General features: G+C 39.9%; 1 protein-coding gene across 1 annotated transcript in view; it reads right to left on the minus strand.

Annotated features, from left to right (window-relative positions):
• The window catches only part of ULK4 (unc-51 like kinase 4), a 467406-nt gene that overhangs the window by 58486 nt on the left and 386874 nt on the right, over positions 1 to 22046 (minus strand). Inside the window, exon 35 of the mRNA XM_075062527.1 lies at positions 7875 to 8060. Coding sequence (XP_074918628.1) covers positions 7875 to 8060 — 186 coding nt within the window. The remainder of the gene's footprint in view (positions 1 to 7874; positions 8061 to 22046) is intronic.

Raw genomic sequence — 22046 nt, forward strand, 5'->3', positions numbered from 1 at the left:
CTGCTGTAGTCTGGAGCCCAACAGCTAGACTAGAGCCAGTCAACAATTTTAAGCATCATTTTCGTTCTCAGTGACCAAGAATTAGTAAAGTTTGACTACATTTATTTCAGAAGCATTTTGGCTGTAGAGCAGTGTAATCACATGATTGCCAGTCAGTATTGCCAACTCCAGACATCCAGAAATCATGACACGGACTTAAAAATACATATTGCTGTTGCATGACAGGCAAAGTGAATTAGAGCTTTCGTAGTTAGGGGAAAAAGCCTGACTAGATGCATACAATAGAAAGAGGATTCTGGCAGCTGCCAAGAAAAAGGGATGTTAAAATGGATGAACATGTTTTTGATATTTCAAGACCTGAGCCAGCCTACAAAAAGGAGCTGTTTGTAATTAATCAAGCTTTTGAAAGAGAAGAAATACATTACAAGTAGCATTCCTGTACCCAGAAAGATTTCAAATCAAGCAAAATGGAATGATTTCTGGGATCAGCCACAAACTTCTGGACAGTATAAGAAGTAACAAGGTAGGAAAAGATAAGGATTCTGAGGACTGTACTAATGATCAAGGCTTGTCCTTAGGTATTTGTCCTGTTTAATCCAATGAGATAGGAAAAATAAATAGTGGAAAAATAAATACTGGAAAAACAGTGTAAGAATGCAACATTGGAGTGTCAAAATGAGGTAGGTTGTGCCTGAAGCTTCCAGCCAGCAGAAACGAATATATTATAACACTTCAAAGTGTGTCCACTTTTGCCCTGCTTGGAATAGGCCAATAGTGATCTCAGTTCAATTTCTTTGCTTACACGTGTCATAGATGAAATTTACAAAGAAACAAACACACGCAAGGTTACCTCACCAAAAACAATGGACAATTGTTTATGTTCTTCTTTGGCACAGACATGATATTTCAGTTTTGTTTAAAGACTTTAAGAGGCAAAAGCAAACAATAGGTTTTGTTTCACATGAAGGGTAACAGTTGATGGATATTTAGTATTCAGGGCTCTTCTCTGTAGATAGGTAACTGAAGAGAAAGGTAATAATATATGGAAAGAACATATGCAGCATTATCTGTTGTGTTAAATAAATGAATAAAAAGTATCAAAATAGACGTGGAGTTTCTCACTAAAGCTATGGGGACACAAGAACATACAGCTAAGAATAGTAGTAATGCTATATTTTTTATAATCTATCATTCTAAACAGCATCAGTGAGATTGCAGGGGGTATAATTCAGTCTGAATTTGGCCCTAACCTGTTACATAAACTATACACACAGATCAACTACAAAGATGTGTCTACTGTTGCTGTGAAATAGTACCACATTTATCAGCAAACAGCAGCAGTACGCAACAGTTTAGGACAAGAAGCGAAAAACACCATATCCAGTGGAAATTGCAGGCTGAATTTAGGGACACAGAACATAACTAGACAAGTTGTCATTAATTTCACTTATTCTTACAAAGAGCGCCAGTGACTGTTAGAATCTCCATTTCACAAACTGAGATTGTGAATACCACATGATATAAGAATGAGGTCCATAAACAGTACTTTAGAAAAGTACTTTCAGAAACGCTGTGTTACACTTAGATCGGAGTGAATAATTTATACAAAAACAATTCATATTTGAAGAATTTTGCCTCCTTTGCAGAATTCTGAGAACAGTTTGGGATTTTATTCAATTAATTTATCAAAATTATAAATAAATAAAACAGGCAAAAATGAATAAGTGCTATGTTTTGCTTAGCTGTAAATGGTCAAAAATCACAATTTTATTTGTTCCTTGATTGGAGGGCTCTTATGGATGCAGTTGATAATACTCACAGTGCATTCAAGATAAACTTTCCAATATTTGATTAAGGGATCTTAAACTTCATTTTCATTGAGAATTTGTGCTAGTAGAACACACATGTTCATGTAAACTGATGTGGAAGGGTGATAAATACAGCAGAAGCAAATTTGTTCAAAAATTCAAACAAATATTCTAGTATTCACTCAGTTATTGGCACACTGAACATCAGAACAATGTATAGGGATTGTAGTGCAATAGGAAATTGAGCCCACTGAAATCTAAATTAGTATAAATTACACTACACTGCTTCTTACACTCAGCAACATTAGTTTTCTTAACAAATTAAAACACAGTTTTCTTCACTGCTAAATTTGTCCCAATGCATTGCCTCTTGAGTGGAGAAAAAGGACAGCAGGTTTGTAAGAGATTCAGTATTGTTTGTTAACAGTAGTTAGGAATATTATCTCTGCTTTTAAAACTAAATATTATGTTCGTTTTTTAAAATATCATGTTAAAATGTATTCCAGCCACAACACATTCAGCATTCAAGGGACAATACTAAACTTACTTTGTAGACTAGATTAAAACCCAGCAGTGAAATGGAAAAACAATCTTTTACCACCCAAACACTCATGGAGTACAACCTTTAGAAAGTGATTATTTCCATTACATTTTCACCAGGGACTGGCGGAAGAGCAGTATATCATGTTATTACAGAGCCTGGAAATATAATGGCTTAAGGTTGCTAAGCAACACCACACTGCTAAAGGCCTCTATGTCTGTGATTTCTAGAGATTCTCTCAAAACCTGTCCATAACTATTACACAAAAGGTCTGCCTGGAGTTTATAAACAGACTGAGCTTCTTGACACAATGATGAAAGGATAAAGAAAAGAAGTGGCATTAATACTTTTACTGTATTTGCTACACAATATTTTGGGTAATAAGTCCTGTTTCTGATATGCATAACACACCTTAGCATTGACTGGCTTTTCATTGTTAAAGAAAGCATTAGTAATTTATATAAAATGAAAATGTTTTATCATACTGAAGAAAATTCTATTAGAGACCGCAGTCAATAAAATAAAGGCATTCTGTATGACTGACAAAGGACACAACAATGCAGAATGAAGATTGTTTGCTTGGTATCAGAAACATACATTCTCCACTTTAAGTTTAGCATAGCAACAACTGGTTGATTTTGATCAAAGTAAGAACAAATTTACGTCAACAACCTACATCTTAACAAGCATCTTAACAACTTAACAAGCATCTCTTCTGATGAAATTTCTACTCAAAGCAATGGAAGAAAATGGGCCACCATAGTAATTTAATTTATGCATTTTAAAGGTCAATACAAAGAAAACATATCACCAAGAATAATTCCTTTCCCCTAGTAACTGAGGTTCTTTGAGAGTGATGCTAGTGCACAATCATACTAGTGGGATATGCTAACAGGTCCATTAACTTTTACAAAACTTCTAGAAAAGTTGTGCCTGTTGGGAATTGCCCCAGCACTTCCTGGTGGCTCTAAATATTTGGAGCTGAGGTTACAAAGGTAGCACTGTCTAAGAATCAGAGGCACTATTGTAACTAATTGTTTTCTCTTCTTCCAGGTGTCCTGAGCATGGTAACTCTTGTGGGAGTCTAGTGACAAGTTTAACTCCCATTGAGGCAGAATGAGGAATTCTACTTAAGGACTGCAGAACTGACCTCGTAAAGCAAACATCAGTTTGATTTAGACTGTAAGCTTTCTGGTGTCAGAGCTGTCTTTTTGGTGTTTGTGCACATAGCGGCTAGCACAATGAGGACTGATCAAGGCCTACAGGAGCTACTACAATAATAAAAAAAAATAAAAGCTAAGTCAAAAGAACAGTGCTGAGTAAATGTGTGTACAGAACTCCAGGTAGCAGTCCTGCACATTTCTGTAAGTGTGCAAAAGCATGCCACTGATGCTTAGTCCCAGCAGAGTAAACACTTAGATCATGAGGGGATCACCCTACCTGAAATTAACATCTTAATATAAGCCTAATCCACTCAAAGATACTTTGGCACTGACCCCCAAAAGCTACTATAAATCTAGGTGGATTGCTAAATGTCCTACATAAACAAGAGCTGAAGTACCTTTTGTCATCTGTGGCGTGGAATCTAGTTTCTGATGGGTGAGAAAGAGGTGCTGGGAAGAACACCACAAAGAGATTCAAGTTCTGATTTAGGTGGAACTCAGACACCACTTTTAGCAGGAATTTAGGATTGGGATACAGAACAAATGTCTGTGGAATACAGTGAAAGGAGGATCAGCCATTAAAGCCTGCAGTTTATTCATTCTTTTCACTACAGCTTTTTTTTTGTTGACAAGCAGAATAAAGAGCATTCTCCCCCTAGGTTAAAGGGTGCAAACACTGCCTTTCTCACCACGAAGCTGAGAGCTCACATTGCTAAAGCTTCTCTAACCAATGAAAGATATTGTTCAGTTCTTTAAGGAATCCTGTGACAGTGGAATGACTTAAAACAGCAGCACTGGCCACTGGAAGATGATAAACTGATAGCAGAGAGGTGTGTCCTGACTAAAGATAAGGAGAGGCCATGAAATTTTGAGCAAAGCCAACAGTCCAAAATAAAAATTATTTGCTCCCATAGTGAAAAACTTTTCTACTTTTGGCGAGATGTTTCAATGTAGATGATTTCCTGGACTGTAGTATGGTATTCTGTACCTTTGCAGAGCAGGCTAAGTCAAAAGATTATCAGCATCCTGTAAAGCAGCAAGGTGAAATGATTTTGGAACTGGAATGCAAAACAAGACCACTTTCCCAAGGCAGAAAGTTCTCATAACACTGGCAGATAATACAAAGGGACTTAAGAAAGATCTTGGAGATCCAAATGCCAATATTGCCTATTGCAAGATGAAGCAACCAGAATGACAGTTGTGTAAGTAGCACTAGTGCAAAATCATACTGCATTTCCTTGGGGCAGGCCAACATTTCTTATTCTGTTTCTGCCAAATCCTTCTCTGGAAACACTAATAAATAATCTCAGAATAAGGCTGGCCAGCCTGTGTGGCAAAGAGCCAAAAATATAAATAGTTTTACAATTTTGAGTGGAGTACATTTTTCTGTTTTTCATTCCTAATAGTTTCTATTTACATTAAAATAAAACTATAAACAAGGGATTCCTAAAAGTACGTACAGTCTGTCAGATTCAACTAATAAGTCTGTCCTGGATATTTTTCTTCTCTTCATGTATTTTTTTGGGGAAAAAATCCAAATAAATTAAGATAGTCTGAACCTCAACGGAGAAATGCAGTCCTAAAAAGGAAAATATCTATCACAGTCCCATCACTGTTCTAAGCTCTTGTAAATGGTCTAAAATTTTCTCCCCTAAAATCCCAATTCTGTCCACTGTATGTGCACTATGTATAGAAGAAAAAAAATTTAATGAGTTCATATTATTAAATGAAAGTCACACAAATGAGCTTCTCTCTCAAAAATGTCTGCCCATTAAGGTAATGATTTTATTCACTTATTCTGAAGCAAAGATTCGAAAATTATAGTACATGGACCACTTTCAGGAGAGCATGGCACTAGCTCTTCCTCATTTCCAGCAGATATACTATATTAAAAGAAGCCATTACAGGAATACATTAATACTTCTCTAATATTCCTTGCCTATGTAAGTAGCAGTTATGGATGCAACAGGGATGCTATGCTGTCATAGATGTAAAAGTGGTGGTGGTGAAAGCAACTCTGAATGGGATGGGAAGCTGGTGCACATAATCTCTCTATTAATATTTTGATCAACTATGAAAAAGTCTAAGAAACTCTTCCCTAGGCTACAAAATTCACCATAAATAATTGAAAGTGGCCAGAGTTAATCTTAAATAGACCTGATAATATTTCAGTCTGTTTGGTGATTACTGTAATTTTAACATAATAATAATCTCCTGTGAACAGGAATTTTTAAGGTTCACAGAAATAATATAAGATTTACTATATTGTCAGTTACGTTACCTATAAAACCTGCTTTCACTGCTTCAAGAGGAAATCCTAAAATCTCACTAAAATAATTACAGACATTTGTTTATTATAGTAAATAGCAAGTACAGCAGATGGAAAGGTAATTATCCAAGACTAGCAGTGAGTCCAGCCAAAGGATCTTTCAAGAGACTTCAAGATGACAAGCATGGTGGGACTTATAAGAAAGTTACAAATCGTGATTTGCCAGGTGTATCATTAATCTACCTCTGAGAAACAACATTGCCATCTGTACTGGTGAAGCACGAGAGGAACGGAAGTCATTACATGTCAGTAACTTTTCACTTAAGGCGAAGAGCTTGTCTGATTTCTGTTGACTGATAATCTGTGTTATAACCATTCCACCAGGAGTAGCCTCTACCACTTGATGAGAATGAACAATCAATAGTCTATATAAAAGTTTACTTCAACTACAAAGCAGTTGGCATCTGACATGAAATCAAGCACTATAAGTTTCTGAGTAGCCATTTTTATTACAAGTTTAGTGTTTTTGGAAGGAATTCAAAATAATTTTCTATTATAATTCTTAAACTCAAGGTACTAAATACCTATATAAACAATTAAAGCTTTCTATTAAAAACAATTAAATGGTTAACTGAAGGAAAAACAGTCCTTTTACAGAGGTTCTAAATGTAGACAATAAAACGGGCATGGGTAAGGTGCTGACATTTTTTTCCAAAGAAATTAGAATGGATTTTTAAAAAATATGAATACTAATTTTGACACTGCGGTTGATATGGTTTTATAAAAATATGGTAATGAGTGAATATAATATAACTGGAATATACTTCATGCAAAAGGTCTCTTGTAAGGTATCATTACAAAGCTTATAATCTACTGAGTGTGATCATCCTATTTGTATAAATGTACCACTCTTGTATCTGAAACTAGAAATATGAAATATAACTTTAAGGGCCTATTGTAATTATGCAAAGAGTGGGCCATTAATGGTGGTTTGGAATCTTGATGACTCCCATTAACCATGACAATTCTCTGCAGACGGGTGTGTTTTACCTGTAAGTCTTCCTGTATACATGTGTGCTGGCAAGTGGGCAATGAAATCTTGCAGTGACATATGATCATGTCACCTGAACTGGAATCCATCTTTAACCTGGTGACTTTCCATTGAGAAGGGTGGGGTGGGAACCCAGAGAGGGACAAAGAATTCCTGCCTTATGCAAAAGATATATAAAGGAGAGGAAGAGAACAAAGGAGGGAGAGGAGCCATCATGAAGAATCCCCTAGCTACCATCTGAGCTGGAACAAGAGCTGTACCAGGGGAAAGAATTGTGCCCAGGCCTGGCAGGGGTCCAGTCTGAGGAAAAAACTTACTGAAGCATTTCTGAGGGTAAGATTATCTGTATTCAGTTTGATTAGATACAGATTTGCACAATTTATTTTATTCTGCTTGGTGACTTACTTTGTTCTATCTGTTACTACTTGGAACCAGTTAAATCCTACTTTCTGTTTTTAATAAAATCACTTTTCACGTATTCATTAACTCAGAGTATGTATTAATACCTGAGAGAGCAAACAACTGTGCATATCTCTCTATCAGTATTAGAGAGGGCGAACAATTTATGAGTTTACCTTGTATAAGCTTTACACAGGGTAAAATGGATTTATTTCGGCTTAGACTCCATTGGGAGTTGGGCATCTGAGTTAAAGACAGGAACATTTCTGTTAGCTGCTTTCAGGTAAACCTGCAGCTTTGCGGCAAGTAATTCAGACCCTGGGTCTGTGTTAGAGCAGACGGGCATGTCTGGCTCAGCAAGACAGGGTGCTGGGGTCCCGAGCTGGCAGGGAAGGCAGAAGCAGAGGTAGTCTTGGCACATCGGGTGGCAGCTCCCAAGCAGGTTTCTGTGATCTAACCCATCACGCTACAATTATGGGATTTTTGCTTCTTTAGAAATTGTTTATATTCTTTATAAAAAGAAATGTTTACTTAAAGAGGAAAAACAGCTCTCAAAAAAGTTTTTATCAACGGGATACTAGAGCCTAGACAGACAGTTAAATTGGAATTCTGGACGGCAAAAAGTTGTATCTGTTTGACTCACCAATCTTTTGATGATTCTCAGCAAAAGCTTCTGCTGTTTTAGATCCCTCTTGGACTTCAATACTTCAGCAAAGCTGTCCATGTTTTCTGGAGACATACTGTCCAAGTTGTCTCCTCCGTACAGCTGAACCAACAATGACAAGCATTTTGATGCAGTCTCATATATTTCAGTGTCATCACTAGGAAGCTAAAATAAACAAATAAATAAACTTAAATTTCACAAAATTCTGTATTACTGGGATCTGAGAAGAGCATTAAAATTTGTGCTAGGAAGCAAAATTTTATAATCATCCTAATTGAAATACATTATTAAACATCAATAAACTTTTAAAGTGATTGAAAGACGTAACTAAAATACAGCTATTTTTGATTAGCAGTGCATAAGTGTCTACAGTATGCTTGGTTTATTTCGCCTAGTTAACCAACCTACAATGGCATCATAAGACTCTACATATATTGCTACTGTTTCTGTTTAATATATTTTATTGCTGACTTTTAGGACTGTGCAATTTTGCTTCAAACAGCATTAATAGAATTTAAGATCAACAGAGACCATTACAATCCTCTAGTCTGACCTCTTGCATAATACAGGCCACAGAATCTCACCCAGTTATTTATGCATCAAGTCTATAACTTCTGGCTGAAAAACATCCAATCTTTGTTTAAAGACTTCAACTGATGGCGAATTCACCACATCTCTTGGTAAGTTGGTCCAATGGTTAGTTATCCTTATTTCCAGTCTGAATTTGTCTAGCTTCGATTTCTAGCTATTGGTTATTGTTATGCCATTGTGTACTAGATTAAAATGCCACCTAATGCCAGATATCTTCTCCCCATTCAGATACTTACAGACAATAATCAAGACACTTAACTGTGTCTTGTTTAAACTCAATAGATTGAGCTTCTTAAATCTCTCTCTGAGGCAAGTTTCCCAGTTCTCAAATCATTTTTCTAACATTGAAGAGTGGATACCAGAACTGGACACAGTATCTCAGTAATGGTCTCATCAATACAGTATACAGAGGTAATGTCACCTCCCTTCGCCTACTCAGTTATTCCATTCCAATAACTATTACTCAGTTTATCACAAAACTACTACTAAGGGTCTACCTGGATCTAAGAGCTGTCTATTAAGCACTGTGCAGGAGCTCAGGGTTGTGGCAGGGAGATATGATTCTCCCCAAGCCCCCGGACCTGTCACAGCTTGTCAAGGTTCCTTCCCCACACTGAACTTTAGGATACAAATGTGAGGACCTGCATGGACACTTCTAAGCTTTATTACTAGCTTAGATCTGGTACACTGCCATCATCCAGAATTTCAGTGTCTGGAGCACTTTCTGTCCCCCCAAAACTTTCCCCTCCCTGGGTTGCCTTGAGGGACTTCACCAATTCCCTGGTGAACACAGATCCAAACCCCTTGGATCTTAAAACAAGGAAAAATCAATCAGGTTCTTAAAAAGAAAGCATTTAATTAAAGAAAGAGAAGTAAAAATCATCTCTGTAAAATCAGGATGGAGAATACTTTACAGGGTAATCAGATTCCTATAGCCCAGAGGAACCCCCTCTAGCCTTAGGTTCAAAGTTACAGCAAACAGAGGTAAAATCAAAACAAGAGAGATAGTCTCACCAGTCTTCACTAATCCACGTATGCTGAGATCATCCGCCAGCCACTGAGCCAGACTTATACATCAATTCCCCGGCACTACTCCAAACCAAGGAGCGTCCTCGCGAATCGACAGGCGCGCAGCCTAGTGCCCGCCGGACATCCGAATTCTCCCACGCACGCGCGACCTCGAGGACAGGGTGAGTAATTCCGATTTAGATATCGAACTTCAGCCACGTTATTCCACGTAGCCTCGGACGAGATCGCCGTACCATACACTAAGATCGATTTCCCCGTAAAAGTAGACAGACCCTGAGCTTCTTCAATGTATTGTTCATCGAGCTGCCGATACGACCTGATCACCCATGCCACTGTTCATCTGTCCAGCATTATCATTTCTTATACGCTCAGCCATGGAGCCTCGCCCACTCGTCCCACGATTTCCATTACCGATTATCTGGCTTATAATACGTGTCTAATCTATTATTATTTTCTTATCTTCACACATATGCCGACATGCGCCTACCCGAATGTGTCACCATTGCCTCTATAATACTTTCTCGGGACTTGGGTACCATCACATTCCCACAATATCCAATTCGGGCACATGGTGAAAATTCAGGACACCTCTCAGTGGATGGAGTCCATGGAGAAAAAAAAGGGTCTCATCATGTAGCCTGATTAAGATGGTCAGAACATGCAACCCAGTCAGAAAGCAGGAGTGGAAGACAAGGGTGGATCACTGCATAGGTACCCTCTTCTGTCAGCATCCACCTCAAAGTTCGGTAGGACGCACTACTAGGAGAGGATACAGCAAGATGGACTCATGGTCTGACCTCAGTATGGCAACACAATGCGCTTTATGCCAATTACAGAGGCAAAGAAAATATAGCAAAGGCTGAAACTAGATATCCAATTACACCATGGATACAGTCGCCTGAGGAATACAACTGAAATGGTCGGGGCCCGTTGTGCCAAAAAAACCACCCATTTGTTTTTAGGGCGGCGACTAGTGTTGCCTAGGGCAGCCAAGATTTGGTAGGCGCACAAAAAGCAGCGCCCCCGCCAAAATTTTAAATGTGCAAAGCGCCGCTGCATTAGTCTGAGCGTCGCAGCCTGCCAGCTGAGGTGCCCCGGGCAAGTGCGAGCCGACAGCAGCCCAGGAGCTTAGGGCGCCCCGGGTCAGCGCGCTAGCCGTCAGCAGCGCCACAGCACGCTCCTGGCAGGAAGCCGCCTGCGCGGCCCATCCGGCAGCCCGGGGCGCCCCGGGTCAGGGAGCCGCGGCGGCGGCTCACGGCGCCGGTCAGGGAGCTGCGCGGCTGGCGGCAGCTCCGGGCGTCCCCGCGGTCAGGGAGCCACCGTCAGGGCCGGGGCGTTCCGGGTCAGGGATCGCGCGCCAACAGCCCGACGGCCCGGGGGTCCCCCGGGTCAGGGAGCTGCCGTGGCGGCCTGGCAGCACTGGGGAGTCCCCGGGCCAGCGGTGATCTGGTCGGAACGGAGGGCAAGAAAAAGGACCCTCAGCTCACGCATTGGGCAAGGTAAATTCTAAATTATACATTTACTGCGTGACTGTACTTGTGTATAATGTATGTGATTGGGGGGGGGGGGGCGCAAGATGGAAGTTTCGCCTAGGGCGTGAAACATCCTTGCACCAGCCCTGGATATGGTTCACTTTTGGGAACTCAGAATAGAGAACTTTACATACTAGCCACCTACTCATGCCTAGGGACAATCTTTAGAGTCAGTGATGATAATTTAGTCTTAAGTCTGAAATTTCTGACTTTTGTCAGTTTAAGACAAACCTCTTCTGTTATTTTAACACATAATTTTAGTGTGTAAAGATTGACTTATTACACTCCTTAAATATCCCTGTAGTAATTCTTCAGACATCCATTAGCAAACAAAGCTGCCTTTCTTTATATCCACACAGCTCTTTTCGTAAAACTGCATTACGATGGAAGCTATGGATTAGCATCCCTAAGACATATGACACCATATTACACCTAATATTATGGACGTACAGCTTCCTGTGAGAGGACCTCTCATGGTTATTCTTTACCCTTTTTGTTTTATTACCTGAATTTACTTTATTCTAGTTAAAAGTCTTATGTAGCTGATATTTATAACTTGTTCCTTGTCCCACTTATGTATGCATTTTACAAAGTACGTGACAACTGAAGGTTTCATATAACAAGGCAACCAGGGAAAGAAATTACATTTTATATTTATACGCCAAATTCTGAATTCTATATTCAATTGACTTCAGTGGAGGTTTTGACCAACTTAATTTTTCCTTTACTGGAAAAATAGCATCTTATCTACATGAAAAAGACATTAAACATTAAGAATCTATACTCTGTTATAAGTATCTTTTAATATAACATAACATATATCAGTCCAAGTTATGTTGTTGTCAGGTCAATTCAGATATGCCTACTGAAACATGCTACAAAGAAAGTCACTATACCTGCACTACAGTCAGTTTTTAAAACATTATTTATTTTCACATCCAAAGAAGTTTAACACACATTCAGCTAGATTGTGCTGGGCCCTTGCAGAGGGCAGTCTCCCAGTTCATCACCAGCAAGAACTCAGAGGTTTTTTTTTTTTTTTTTTTTTTGCAATAGCTGTAATCAGGGCAGCACAGGGATTGCTTCCTCAGCACTCCTCTGGGGACACAATCCACCCTGCAAGGAGGAGAAAGGATGTGTGACTCTGCCCCGATGATGTTGCACCACCCAAACATGAAGAATCAACCACTAGAGGCACAACTCCTCCTGGAATGTATCCTAGGGCACACCTCCTTCAATGAAGCTAGAATGTAGTTAACGCAATTTTATCCAATATACTTGATTCTTAAGGAATCCAAATACTAGTTTGAAGCCAGTATTGTTTACATCTAACACATGGAGACATCTGATGAAGTGAGGTTTTTTACCCACAAAAGCTTATGCCCAAATAAATCTGTTAGCCTTTAAGGTGCCACTGGACTCCTTGTTGTTTTAGTGATATGGGGGTAAGCACAAAAGCATGACATTGCTGTCTGACTGTCTACATCAGCATTTTTCTTCATATTTCCCACATTGCACTACTACCAGTGGAGCTGCACAGAGGGGGCACTAGTGTAGAGAGGCCTATGGTAATATCAGTATACTCTTTAACACTGGCTGCCAGTCTGCACTAGTGATAGCATACAAGAGGGAAATTTGAAGAAAAATGCTGATGATGACAAGGCGCTGAAAGGCAAACAAAATAAAGACACAAAACTGGAAAAGCCAAAAAATGAAAAGCTGATTTTTGGGTAAGCAGTCTCTGATTTAAAACAGGAATAGGAAAGTTAATGCTATGTTGCTAGACAACAGCAAACTGATAGGCAGCTCATCTCCTTTCTTAATAAGACAGAAGAGAGTTCTGATTTATTTTGCTGATTGGACAAATTCCATGTGCAATGCATGTGTTTTCATTTGAGGAAAAAAACATGTATCTGAATGCTGTTCAGGTTTTCAAACCAGAACACATTTATTGCATAAAGAATTTGGAGAGGACAAAGGGTGGGGGGATATCAAAAGAACTCTGGGTCTTTAGGAAAGGAAAGGAACTGCACACTAGAATTCCATCAACACAATGCCAATTCTCTTCACCTTTTCTTAAACGTACAACATCTCTAGTTGCTTTTTCATTTTTTCAGTCTTCCAGAGGTTTATGTCTTGGACCTTCTGACCATACAGGAGTATATGGATGTCACTGTTTTGGGCTGCTGACCATTTGGATTTTTAAGTACAGGATCCAAAACCATACAGAGGAAAATGATAAAAAACAAAAATACCCTATCGCCTGTTGGTGAACACTTTTCACAATGCAATTACTCTCTATCTGACCTACCTGTCCACATCTTCAAAGGAAATCTGCAGCACACTTTCAAAAGATGAGCTTGGGAGTTTAAATTACTCTGCTAGATACCAAAAATCACAGACTAAACAGAGACACTGGTTTTATGATTATCACAAAAATTTGTAACCCACTAACCCCCTCTATTTGTCCCATGACTGCAGAGGTGTTAGTGGGCCTCTCTACCCTGAATGGTCCCTTACAATGTGTGCTAATTACTTATGCTAAACAATCTGTTTCACCTTGCATTTTGCTGTGACCAGGGAGTAGCTTTCCAAACATGAAGAATAGCTCTATGTGGCTCAAAAACTTGTCTCTCTCACCAACAGAAGTTGGGCCAATAAAAGATACTACCTCCCCAATCTTGTCACTCTACTTACAGAAAACGCACATTAAAGTAGCTAAAATTATAAGAGTGCAAATAGTATAACCCTTCCCAATGATTTCCTATTTTGGGGTGAAATTTGTAAAATAAAATAACTCCTTGTTACAATCTTGATGCATAGTGTGTGTCAACTTTCAGCTTAATTAGCTTTGATGGTCATACTACGATCTCCTGAAAACAGGTTAATAATGTAAAATCTGAATGGCATTTAGTTCTATCTGGCACAGGCACAGACATTATTAGCTCCATGTAGTTTTGTACCAGATTCAAACTAAACAGGAAGTTGGTTTTTTTATTATGGTCTTACACTTTGCAGTTTATTGCCAGAATATGTCTTCATTTTGAGCCCAGTTACACAGAGTTCATGAATTGCAAACCACTGCAAGAAATATGTGAGATCATTTGAGCTGAAGTGGCAGTTTTCACACCAATGGAGTTGTTAGGGCATCTAATTTTAGAGCTACCATGAAACTGCCTGGAATACCCTGAGGGGACACTACTTCAGCACTTTAATGAGGTTATACACAAAGAGAGTTTATTACGATAAGAGATAGATGTTCATTAGATCAGTAATATGATTACAGAACATGCTGTACAGGAAGGGCCATTGGGAGCTATAGGCAAGATGATTTTTACAAACATTTGTATAAAGTAAAACGTCATTATTATACTTATTAGTAAATATGCACACTTTTAAATATGTTTTTTTTAAAAAACATACTACATAACACTATCTTTTGGCTTTAAAGGCAAATTATAGACTTTCAAGCCAAGGAAAAACACATTTTAGGAAGGACTCTTCTTAGCTCACTTTAATATATTCTAATTGTTAAAAAATCAAAGGCCCCAAATTTTGTACTTACGACAATATATCCTTATTTCCCCTGCAGTTTCTTTATGCAATTCCACCAAGGACAACTGCCCAGTATTCAGCCCTTTGGACTTCAAAGTGAGTGCGTACTGACACAGGAGTTTATACAAATTAATGAAAAAGTGGTATAATTTCAAGCAGGATCATGGAAATTCCCTTTCTCATTGCTGCATATTGTACAGAGAAGAAAGCTTTATGTCCAGCCACAAACAGCTAACATCTAACAATACATAGTATCTGAGAACTGTCTGCATTCATAAGAAATAGGTGGTAGTCTATATATGTTGATACTCTTTCTGCTGACATTTTTGATGCCAGAAAAGCAGATGCTTTCCAACGCTTTGAAACAAGTCACGGCACAATCTTGGCAAATGAGAAAAAAGTTCTTGCTGGAGATTTATTTATATGTATGTCAACATGCAACTGATCTTCCACCACCAAAAAAGAAATACACACCTATTTGAGAAGTTACTAATATTGCCACTTGTCCTATGGTACCAAAGCCCTGAAGAAGCCTTTCTCCAAAAGAAAAGACCAGTTTCCAACAAGATGATCCCTTACCAACGTAATATGCTATAAGAGGGACAGAAAGGAAATCAAGCATCGTCGCAGAGATAAAGATTGTATTACGGGTTGTCGGGAGAGAATCTATTCAAGTCAAATGTTAAAGAAAAGCCTGTTCTGTCTAATCCACTGGGTGGCTATCTAGGTACTTATATGACCCTCATCTCTGTAGAATATGAGCACCACCCAACTGAAAAGAAAAACAAAAACATTTCCTGCCCCTTTCTGTAGGAATAGTTGAAAGGTATAAGAATTTTCTCTTTTTCTTTGAATCTATGGAACACTTATTGAGGAAATGAATTTAGGGTATATTATCCCTTGAAATTGGAGCCCTCTCACTTGACAGCCATCACAAGCTGCCATTCATATGCCATGCCAGACCAAAAATAAGGATTTATGGGAGCCCATCTAACTAAGGAGAAAGTTAAGTTACTTATTTCAAACTGAATTCTAAATTAGAGGCTCATTCTTGGCCTGGCTTGGTAAATTTTTATTTTTGTAGGGGTGCTTATGTCATCTTACTTAATTTAGAATACTAGTAATAGTTAACTCATGTAAAAATAACATCACATTAGTATTGCCAAGACCAAGTAGATTTAGCATGATCTACTGTAATGCATAAGTGCCGGTCCTTTAATTAATACTTCCTCCTAGTTTTGGAAAGTTTCTGAAGAGCACTCCAAATTTTAGAGGGTATTACATTTGCAAAAGCAATATTACATCAACTTTTCCAAATCATGCACATATCAGAATAGTCTAAATATTCCATTTAGTAATTTCTGCAAAGGCTACAAATTACAGGTGAAATAAACAAATTACAATTATTTTTCAATACAGAAGTATTAGACAACAAAAATGTAGATGGAATTGGTTTTAAGCAATACACTTACCAAGAAGAATATAGAAATAATTGGTCAATCTATTTTGCTTTGATCAATTAAGGACAATACTGATAATGGGATTAAATACTGAATTCTCTATATTTGCAGCATTTCTGCATGATGAATTTTGTAATTATCTCTGTTTCAACGTTCTTAAGAACTTAGTGGTTTCATTTACATGCAGTCTGGGTGTCTTATATTTGCTTCAGTGTGTCCTAAATGTTGGACTAAATCACAATTACAGAAGGGAAAAATTGATTCTACGTTTTTGACATTTTCAAGTTTAACTCATTTTGATTTAAGAGTGTGCTAAGCATGCAAGAACTTGGTTGAAAAAATTAGTCAGTGGGGTGGGAGACACCCAGTCATCTACTTGAAGAATTTAAATACCAGCTAGGAATTGTTCAAGGTGGCCCAAGAAGTTGTAAGTATTGTTAAGTGTAACAGGATGAAAATACAGAACAGGATTTCAGGCCCTGCAGTCTCACATCTGGGTCTGTGGGGGTCCTGGGAGTCATCACACTTCAATCCTCCACCTGGCAGCTCAGATACAGCAACTGAAACCAAGGTGCGTGAAGCCCAATTGTGTCACAAGCCCCGCCTCTATGTTCTGATTGGGAGAGCTCCAAGGCTCCTGATTGGATCAGAGCCACTATTTAAGCCAGAAGAAGAATCAGGAAGTTGTCTGTACAACTGGGCTTCATTCTGCCATGGATCGCTCATCTGGCATTTTCCAGTTCCTGCCTTCCAGTCCTGACTTGGCTTGACTCTTGGTAACTTGACTCTTGATCCCTGCTCTTGGTTTGTCGCTTGATTCTGATTTCCTGGCATTCTAATCTGGCTTGATTCCTGGCAATTGGCTCCTGGTACCTTGGTCTGCACCTGACATTAACTCCTAGGCCAGGCCACCCATGCCCTGGCCCTGAGACAGGGAAATGTACGTTGACTATCAGGGAAAATGTCTACTTATCAGACTGTAGGTGAGTCTCCTATGGGAGATGGAAGCCTCATCATTTGGGCTATTTAAAAACTAGAGTGGACAAAGCATGAATGTGTACAGGGAACAAACTTGCATTAGCAGGTAGAATGAACCAGACAATCTACTAGGTCTTTTCATCTCTTCTAGGATTTAAAGTTTTGTTCTCTGTCCTTAGAGTTGCTACCATCGGTACATTTTTTAAAGAACTTGAAAGGAGTTAAGTCTTGCTTTTACTTTAAGTGGGATGGATAAAGTGACCTGCCCCAACTCCAGTATTAACTCCAGGTATGTCAATATTCTCTTACCAGTAAGTACAATTCTGATATGTTTCTCTTTATAGTTTCACAGACAAAGATCACTGAGACAGTAAGAGCGACAGACAGTTAGGTGGGGGTGCAGGGAAGTTCAGGATGACATGGCTCATCTTAGACAATCTAAATTGCTTTTGTGTACTCTATCTCTGACTGGAACCATGCATACTTACTGCCTCAAGGAAAATAAAACACTGTACATGTGCATTATGTAATTGCTAAATGGCATCCAGTGTTGTTCCCTTCAGGTCACACACCTCACTGAGGACAATGTCCTTGCCAAGTTTGAATCTGAATGTGAGGTGATCACAAAAACAAACCCCCCTGTAGCAGAGTGGTCCGCTGCTCCTGCCCTGAAAGGGTTAAAAACAGCCCTGGGAGGGAGCCGTGGCTGGAAAAAGCAGCTTTAGGCTGGGGCAAGAAGCTTGGGCTGATTGGGGAAAGTAAGCTCAGCTGTGGCCAAGCTCCAGTCAGGCCCAGCTGGCCTCTATAAGAGGCTGGGAGCCAGAAACCCAAATAGTCTCTCTCTAGCTCTAGAGGGAGATGGGCCTGGCTGCAGGGAGCTGGACATAAGGTACCTGAGTGAAGCAGAGCTGGGGAAAGGCAAAGGCAAAGGAGCTGGAGAGCTCTAGCCTGGAAAGCCCCAGGCTGTGGCCTAGCAGAAGGCCAAGGAGTACTGGGGGTTGCAGAGGGCAGCCCAAGGATAGGCCAAGGCAGCAGGTCCAAACCCTCCTTGCCAGTGATGAGTAGGCTGATACTGCAGTGTGCCCCAGGGCGCAGGGCCTAGACAATGACTGGCAGTAGCCATACACTGAGGCAAGGTAGGGATGGGTTCCCTGGGGAAGGGAGACCCTGAGAGAAAGGGGTTGCTGCCAGGGGGCAGCACCCCATGTAAAAGGGCACCGGGTCCAGAGGACAGGTGGATCACTGGCCTGCAGAGGGCACTCCAGAGCTGAATCAAGCTAATTCCCGGAAGACACCAGCAGGAGGCGCTGCAGGGGTGCGTTCGCTCGTCTACACCCCCCCCCAACCTTTGAAAGCAGAACACATTTTCCCCATGCTCGCAAAACTCAAAATCAGTTCTAATTTACAAAAAAAGTTTAAACTGTTACAAGGATGAGAAAATTCAACCAAAAAGGAACATTTCTGAAAAGATTAAAAATGACTGAAAACAAGTTTTAGAATGCAGTGGCTCTTTCAGCCTTAAATACAGTGGTGCTATCATACCTCTATACAATGACTAATAGCAACATGTACACTCATCAAAAAAACAAGATGCTAAATTCTGCTAAATATTATATATACAGAGGATACATTTTTGTCAGTGTTTAGTTCTATGAACTTTGTCTAGTTTATTCATTTGCATTGTATTTTCCAGGTTGCTTTTGAATTAGAGGTTTAGTTAACTATGATTAAATGGATGACTGTCTGTCACACGTCATGAGACATGTGGAGTCCAGCATTTTAATAGTTTTTAACATGTCTATTCTTGAAATGTTGGAAGTTTGATGAGTCAGCAAAGTCGATAAGCAGGTAGTATGTGGGAGAAGAAAGAATTAAATAACTATGAAAGTTCTTAAGAAAACGACCAGTAGGGTTAAATGAGAAGCTACAGATAACAGGGTATCAGTATGAACAAATACATTGAAGAACTCAGGGCTGGTCTACACTACGGGGGGAAATCGATCTTAGATACGCAACTTCAGCTACGTGAATAACGTAGCTGAAGTCGAATATCTAAGATCGGATTACTCACCCGTCCTCGCCGCGTGGGATCGATGTCCGCGGCTCCCCCTGTCGATTCCGGAACTCCGTTGGGGTTGGAGGAGTTCCGGAATTGATATAAGTGCGCTCAGGGATCGATATATCACATCTAGATGAGACGCGATATATCGATCCCCGAGCAATTGATTTTAACCCGCCGGTACGGCGGGTAGTCTAGACGTAGCCTCAGAGAACTAGTCTAGGAGGGTCACAAGAGGGGAGATGTCCAAGGAATAGACCAATAGGCCAACAGGAGAAAACAGGAAAAAGCAGTGGTGAAACAAGATGATGTTTGTGGGGTTGTATTTTATGAGGCTTCCGTCTACCATAAGGGATATGTAAGTGGGAATAAGGTAGTCACTATATACCCAAGAGATTATGCAATGCTCACCCATTTCCCACATAAAAAAGAATTAATGTAATGGGCCTGTGTAACAGGGTGCTGGCTAGGAGAAACAAGCCAGGCCCCTGATAGCCCTGTTCCAGGGGAAGAAGGGTAGTTGTTGGGCTGGCCGAGGGGCCATGCCCTAATTACCAGACTGAATCCACCTGCAGGCCTGGGTAGCCAGCCTGCCCTAGAAAGCTGACTAAGAGACAGGAAGCAGGAGGAGACAGGAAAAGGAGGAGCGTGGGCCCTAGATTCTTGCTGGCTGGGAAGTTAGAGGTCTCCCAGAGTGTTGGTCTCTGTAAATAGCTGTAAATAAGTGGTTGTGGGAATGGACACAAATAATTAAAGGACACGGGTGCTGCACTTCAGTTGGTCTCTGACTGTGTTTGTGGAGGGGCTGGGAGAAGGCACCGCTACAGCCTGGTTCTGCAAAGATTGTTTGGTAATTACAAACCATGATTAACTTTTCATACATTTTTTCATGATTTCCTTGAGTTGAGACAATTAGGCCAAACTGAGAGGGATGCTGAGCTGCATCTTCCACTGCAGCCAAATGCTTTGCACCTATGATGATCTGACCTTTGTTACCATGACTTCCTCCATGACTTTCCTCAAAATTTGACAAATGTACAGCTACGATTCACAGCATTATTATCTCATCTAACATTGTATGTAACAAAAGGTCCACATTCAATCATGTTTTATTTAACTTCCAGTAAATGTTATCTACAGAGGGGTAGACACTATAAAAGTAATCTGTAGAATTAAGGACCAATTCAGGCCTTGGGCTATACACAAAGGCGCATACTTGAAAAAACATGGCCAGAAGTCTTGGGTCATGCCCCAGAACCAATGGAGTTCACAGTCTACACCTTCCAACCTCCTGTTAAAGGATATAGCTTACAATGTCATTTGCACCTCCTTATCACCTACTCACTGCTCTGTTAGGATTAATCATTATCCGTGGAACAAAAGGAACCTCCATGGGCAGCTGTGGGCTCACTCCTGGGCTGACATGATTGTGTGTTACATTATCTCTGGCAAAGCAGCATTTATGCCAATATCAGCACAAAGATTGCTTTTAATTTTATAACAAAGGTTTCAATACAGATACCTTCACTAATAGGCAATTGATGCAAAGTTCAAAAGAAAGGAAAATCGGTGAGTTAACTTACATAAACCAATGCAATTATGCATTTATGTTAAGAACTTGCACCTCTCACACAGGATACCAGGGAAGACTGATCACTTTTAAAAAATCTTGTTCAAGACTCAAAAGCAAAAGAATTAACATGCATTGTCATGTTTCTTGATTTATATATTTAAAACAGCAAATACCAAGTGACATCTTAAACCATCTTCAATACATCAGAATATTCAGAATAGTGAAACAAAGTAAAGCACACCTGTAACTGAGGCTGCTCTGATGAGATACGGAGGTGAGTGGTAACATAATCAGTACATGCTAACTATACATCTTATTCTACCCTTTAATTAGAAAGTTGTAATAGACTTCCAGGTGGTATAGACTGAGTAAAGCAAGGCTACTATTTTTCTGTTCTTTAGAGAGCTAATGAAATTTAAGTCTAAAGGTCAAAAAAGTAAACATTTGTCTATCTCCAATTTTGCTTAAAAGGACATTGTGAATCTGTTTTAGGTTTCAAAATTTACCATATACATAGATTTTTAAATTAACAAAATATAAGAGTTAGAATATTATGTAATCCAAATTTGAGCACACTCTGCTTTTTGTTGTGGGGACTTGAGTGGGGATTTCAAAAGGGTTTTATCAATTGCTGGTACAAGTAAATCTAGTCTAGGTAATGTCTATAGAGAAGTCTAGTACAGAAAATTATGAAGAAAGCATCATACTTCCTCAGAATAGGAGTCCACTGGTAGAATAAAATCAGAAGGTCAGCATTCATGTCTGGATACGTATAGGTTTTGTTTAGCTGAGATTGGAACCTTTTACCTAAATTCTTTATTACAAATTTTGGTGGTTCAAACACCAAATAGAAATCAGATTTGAAAAACAAAGAAAAAGGAGAAAGGAAGAGACCAGGTACTTAACTGGAAGTCTAAGTCAGGATTTGGCATTTAGGCCAATTAGTTACAATCAGGGCCAGCTCCAGGGTTTTTGCCACCCCAAGCGGCGGGGGCGGGGGGGGGGCCACAATCATGATCGGCAGCAGCTCCACCATGCTGCTTTCTTCTTTGGCGGCAATCGGGCGGAGGTCCTTTCTCTGACCAAGGGACCCGCTGCCAAATTGCTGCCGAAGAGCCCGACTGCCACCCCTTCCCCTTGGCCGCACCAAGTACCTGCTTGCTGGGCTAGTGCCTGGAGCCGGCCCTGGTTACAATGGGGACAATCCTCCAACAGAGCCCCTGCGAGCACAATAGATGGAAGTTAGACCCAATGAGTGCTAGCTGAAAGAACGTTATTTATCCTGTCCTGAAGAAACTGCAGATCCTAGAATAGGGCTCATCTTGGTCAAATTCCAGTGGGACATGGGCTGCCTTTTTCACTGGGAATCTGGAG

Source organism: Chelonoidis abingdonii, chromosome 2, assembly GCF_003597395.2.
Source record: "Chelonoidis abingdonii isolate Lonesome George chromosome 2, CheloAbing_2.0, whole genome shotgun sequence".
Classification (NCBI taxonomy): Eukaryota; Metazoa; Chordata; order Testudines; family Testudinidae; genus Chelonoidis; species Chelonoidis abingdonii.